Source organism: Olea europaea, chromosome 11 (genome assembly GCF_002742605.1).
Source record: "Olea europaea var. sylvestris chromosome 11, O_europaea_v1, whole genome shotgun sequence".
Classification (NCBI taxonomy): domain Eukaryota; kingdom Viridiplantae; phylum Streptophyta; class Magnoliopsida; order Lamiales; family Oleaceae; genus Olea; species Olea europaea.
In genome coordinates this window covers 18,605,045-18,611,016 of record NC_036247.1, presented here as the reverse complement: position 1 = coordinate 18,611,016, position 5,972 = coordinate 18,605,045, and the positions used below count along the sequence as shown (strand labels likewise).

Genomic DNA, 5,972 nt, shown 5'->3' with positions numbered 1-5,972 from the left:
CTTGTGACTTTCTTTGTCCTTATGTATGTTGTGGCTCGTGCCTTGTGACTTACTTTGCTCTTATGTGACTTGTGAATATGATCTGAAACTTGTGATTTGTGACTTTCTTCATACGATTGTGACCTGAAGTATGAATATCCTGTTTTGTAAAGTCACATGTCTCTTAAGCTTGTGACGTGAAACATGTGACTTGTTTCTTGTGACTTTCTTCATTCTTGTGTATGTTGTGTACGATCGGTAGATGTGCAGTACTCAAAGCCTAGACAACCAACTCGGAATGTTAGGATCTCTAAAAATCAAGTGAGCACAAGTGAGGCAACTCCCCTGCTGTCGAAGGTACACGTTGAAGATTCAGATTTTGTAGACCCACCGCTATATAAACAAAAAGGGCTGCTGGCTCTAGCTCTCGCGATCAGCAAAGTGTTACCTACCATCCAGATTGCTCATGTGTTGAGGTAAGTAATTTCATTATCTATTCACTTAAGAACACATTTTATATACAATTCTACTAACTACAAAATTTATTAGGTATGTGGTCGACTAAAGCAGTTGATTGATAAAGAAATAACCAAGCTCCAAGCGGAGAACAAGGGGTTGAAAGAGGAGCTTATGTCGATGAAGTTAGAACTATCTAAGATGAATGTAAACATGCGTCAATCAAGCAATTCTTTGAAGCTCAATGAGGTCATTCAGAGTCGCAATGTGTTGAAAGATAGCTTGAGTGACATCAGGTTGTCTCTTAAAAATTTTGTTGAATCTGTATCTGACATTTTATCTTCGGTGATGGATGAACTTCATAAGAAGTTGAGTGGTAAAGATGTTTTGACGGAACAAGTGCTGAAAGATGATGATGATGTTGACAAAAAGGGCAAGGGTCACATGGAACCTGAGCCAAAAGTTGATGATGTTGCTGAAAAAAGTGACAATGTTCACATAGAACCCGAGCAAAAAAAGTGATGACGTGGCTGAAAAAGTAGACAAGGGTGACATGGCACATGAGTTTTCACATGTTCATGATGACTATGTTCTTGAATCTCCTTCATTTGATCTAGGAGTTGGCTCCTCACAGATACCTAAAAGCTCTTATGATACATTTTTTGCCAGTAAAGAAGCAGGATCAGGTTGATGAGGCTATTGCACGCGTGTTGGAATCTACTGAATTTCATTCCAAAGATGTCAGTTTAATGAAATATTTAGTATTTTAATATTATAAATTCAGACTAATTGTCATGCACTAATTTAAGAAACGTTGTTTTTATGTTTTTTATTCAGGAAGATACACCCGCACCACCATCATCTGGACTACCTGTGAAGAGAGCACAAAAGTCATCGAGAACTCTGCAGTCATCTTTTGTTAAGGTCGATCCACATCATGTTGCTACTGGATCAAAATCTAACTCTGTAAACGTCGTGTTCCAAAATTATTCGAAAGGAGTTGATAGGACAAATCTAAGTTCATTTAAGAATTGGTTTGACAGAGGATACAAGCCCAAGAACAGATAAATTAAACGTAGATTTTAAGTGTTTTTAGTGAATTGTGACATTCCATTACTTTTTGTGACTACTGCATTTCTGGTCACAGACAGAAATAAATTGGTCACAATCTTATTCATTTGTTTGATGAGGGCATATGTGTGTGCACAGGGTAAAGTTCAACGATGCAGATAACGTGATAAGTCTTCAATTTGTATGTGGCAATGTCACTGTTCATTATAAAATTTGATGGCATGCGTTGATTGATTCTAATTCATCATTGAACAACATGGTACAATTTTTTCACCATTTTCCACATATGCATAGTAGTTTGTATTACTTATGTATATTCTTTCTTATTACAGTACTTGGATGCATGCTTCATTGTATAAGACAACTTGCCAAGTTCGGTGAAGGTGTGAAGATGAAAGCTACCACTACAGACTGCATATTTGATATGTTAATCAAGTTGACATACTCTAAATTTATTCCAAGATCCAAGCATTGTTGAGAACAAAAATGAGCTAATCAAAACCATCAATGGTGAACGGTTATCATTTAATATTGCTTGGAGAGAAGTTGAATCTGTGTTGATGCCCATTATGCCTACAAATCATGCTCATTGGATGTTGGGGCAGCTTGATATTACTAACCATGTCCTTTACATATATAATTCAAGCAACAAATTATACAAGGACAACAAGGTTCGCGAAGAGGTTTTATCGCTTGTGAAGACTCTTACACACCTGTTAAAATTTGTCGGGCTATGGAAGGAAACTAGTGATGGTATTGATGACAAATCTGGGGAACTGCATGTTAATATTATCCGTGGTTTACCTCAACAACAAAATGGGTAAGTTTCGCTATGGGCATTGCAAGTTTTATCATTTTCCATCAACATTTAGTAATTACTTATGGTTTGTCTTCTTTAAATATTACAGGCATGATTGTGGGAGGTTTTTGTGATAAAGTATGCACAGTATTTGTTGCATAATGATCTTGGTAATATGTCAATGTCATTTGGTGCTGGGAATGCCAGACTTGAAACTACAGCATTGCTTTTCAAAAAGAAACAACTGAAGCAGATTGGAAAGGGAAGTTCAAAGTCAGATGAATGAACTCCTGTTGATGACATTATTTTCATGATGGATTAGATTGATAGTTGTTCAAAATTAGACAAACAGATATTTTTATGATGTAGTCGATAGATGTTATCTTTGTAATATGTTTTGGAATTGAATTTAAATTTGTTTTTGTCAATTGGTACAAGGTGAAAGTACTGTTGTTTATGTGAATGATTTTGTTTATATCATCTAAGTTTTTTATGGATGTAAAAGTCTATATTTGCACGGTCTGAACATGTCACGTGAGAATACTGCATAGTCTAAACAGATCACAAATAATCACATGCGAGTAATGCGTTATATAACCGCAGGTCACAGATCGTCACAAATAGCAACAGTTGGTTAATTTGCATGACTTGAATAGGTCACAAGTGGTTACATATGAGTACTTTCTTATATAATTGCAAGTCACAAATGGTCCGAATAGTTTTGGTTAATTTGTTACATATGAACAGGTCACAAATGCTTAACATTTATCATTGACACTCTTACAATAGAAGTAAGCATAGAATTGGTCCCATCTAGTGGAAAATGACATTCAAATTTAGTTTGAACATACAAGTTAAACAAAAAATATAGAGCTTATTTTATATTTGAAATGGTCACAGACGGTCACAATCAATGTTTGTTTACACAGCCCTTTTCCATAAATAAATAACATCATGAGATATAATGAAAGCTCAATGCATAAATCTGTCAACTCGTATAATCCAAAAAATATGTCGTTCGGCAATAAAATGAAACAATTTACAATTACAAAGAATATCATTGTGTAAAAAAATTATGCTAAGCTATTTGAATTTCTTTGGATCTTTCTTTATTTTCATTTTTTGTCATTCTGGTTAAGTGACACCAAGTTCCTGCATGTTCGACGATTGTGCCCGAATTCACCGCATCTTCCACATTTCACAACTTGTGATCTTTCATATGCTGACTTCTTTCTCTTCTTAGTAGGCCGTCCAGAACTTTTCTTTTGGTTTAGAGCAAAAACAACTCTATTACTTACATCATCTGGCAAATTCCATTCTGATTTATTACCTACAGGAAAGACAGTCTCTTTGTAGGTATTTAGATATGCATCTCTTGTGTAATACACAGAGCAAAAGTCATATACATTCAGCTTCAATGTTGCTATTACTACCAGTGCATGTCGACAGGGAAGTTGATCCACTTGAAACATTAACTACATGTATGTAGAGTTATATCAATCATATATGATGAAGAATTGTCCCTCACTTCAAACAAAGTGTAACTTGTAGGTGAAACCTGAAAATAAAAAATATTTAAAGTTATACTTGTGATCAACATAATAAACGTAGTTTTCTTGTTTTTACCTTTAAATTTCTCACATCATTGCTCATTTTCCTTAACAACTTCTCATATTTTGTTGCAAACTTTGTGAAAGTGTTATGCGTGTCATCTCTATTTTTGCAAAATCAAGATTGGACTATTTGCCTCAATGATTCTAGAAGTGCTTCAATGGGGTAATTTTTTGCCGCCTTCGTGACTGCATTAACAGATTCTACTATGTTTGATGTCTAAATAGAGTATCTATTGGTTGGCATGTGCAATCTTGACCATTTTTCATATCCAACATCCAACTACAAAATAATATAGTTATTAGATAACAGATTCAAGTAACAAGTCACATATGGCCACAGTTAACTCTAAAAAGTTCACAGATAGTCAATATTATCACAGAACATGTCACAAATGGACACATTCAAAAAACTATATTATGTTTCAGTTATAAATGAGACCACATGCTAAATATGCACTGTATATTTCATTCATAATCATGTTTCAATTTCGTGTAACAAAAATTGAAATATAGTTTGTACATTAAACATGCGTGATCACAGATATTCATAAAAATTTCATAGCATCACAAAAAAATTGACAGGAAGTCATATAACATATGTTTTAGACAATCACCTACCAAATATCCCCTGATATCTTTATTTATTGAGTCCAATTACTGCATTTGGTATTCAAATTCATCCACTGTATAAGTTTTTACAGCAGAATTGAATGCATGTGTGACATTGTGACCTGATTTTGCATAATGTGACTTCAAATTTTTCAGCAAATGGTATGAACAGTTCCCATGCATTGCCTCTGGATATACAAATTCAATGTCATTTCTTATGCTATTGTGTCTATCAGATACTATACATAATCCGTCTCTAAATTCGTACGCCCTCTTCAACATCTCAAGAAACCATCTCCTTGACTTATCATTTTCATTATCCCCAATCCCAAAAGCTAGTGTGAAAATATTGTTGTTTGCATCTTGTGTACAAGCCGTAAAGAGTGTACCCCATAGTGACCATTTAAATATGTACCATCAACAACAATGACTGGCCTACAATATTTACAACCGGCAATCGATGCACCCAAAGCCATAAAACAATATTTAAATCTATTTAAATGATTAGTTTCTATTAGTGTGACTGTCCCTATGTTCATATGTTGTAACATAAAAAAATAAGAAGGTAGCAATTGAAATGATGTTGTTGGATCACCTCTAATCAATTTTAATGTCTGCTCACGTGACCTCCATGCCTTCATATAATTCACCGATACTCCATATTTGTGCAACATGTCATTTGAGATATCATTAGGAGTGTATATTGTACGTGTAGAAGTGTATTTGTACCTGATGTAGTTTGACACCATTGAGCTAGATGCTTGTCGATGAGATCCTAAAATAATGTTCATTGAGCATGTGTGACTATTATAGATTTCCTTGATCTTAAACATTTTCGTTTCTCCCAAGCGTAAAGATCTAAATATCCACTTGAAATCATCTTGGGAACACTTTATTACGTACTCTTTTTTGTCTGATCTCAACACCTTATATTCAAATTTATTTTGTATGACATAGAGGGCCAAACTCATTTTCAGTACTTCCTTATTGCGAAAAACATTTCCCTCCACTATTTCTCTAGTATTTTCTTGAGATATCAATGTCACATCTTCTTCAATGTTTCTGTTCTCAATTGTAGTAACTGAGTCACATATATCCTGAGCTATTTGTTGTAAAGAAAACACATTAGCTGATGACTCAATGGTAGTAATTGATGACTCTGGGCATTGCAATGCACCTGTTGACTGCCATGAGTCTGTAGTGATAACATCAACTGCAATAGGATAGTTCGATACAATGCCATCCAAAGATCTTAATCTCAAATACATTAAGACATTATTATTATTTAGTATCCGAACTGGAGGTAAACTAGAATTCAAAGAATATGTTAATCTCACACCTACTTCTGCATGATTAAGCCCTAATTCTGAAATAACAAGGTTAACCAACTCATCATACTTGCACGTATCATTCACTAGTATAAGTGATGTGTGACCTCCATATAA

At 34.4% G+C, this 5,972-nt stretch overlaps 1 protein-coding gene across 1 annotated transcript; it reads right to left on the bottom strand.

Annotated features, from left to right (window-relative positions):
- Positions 1–3,420: 3,420 nt before the first annotated feature.
- On the bottom strand, positions 3,421–4,397 carry LOC111404551. The gene is made up of 3 exons (XM_023033342.1): positions 4,358–4,397; positions 4,227–4,264; positions 3,421–3,780 (listed from the first exon to the last, which is right to left on the bottom strand). Exons 1-3 carry the CDS (start codon positions 4,395–4,397, stop codon positions 3,421–3,423), a joined length of 438 nt encoding a protein of 145 aa, XP_022889110.1.
- Positions 4,398–5,972: the final 1,575 nt, after the last annotated feature.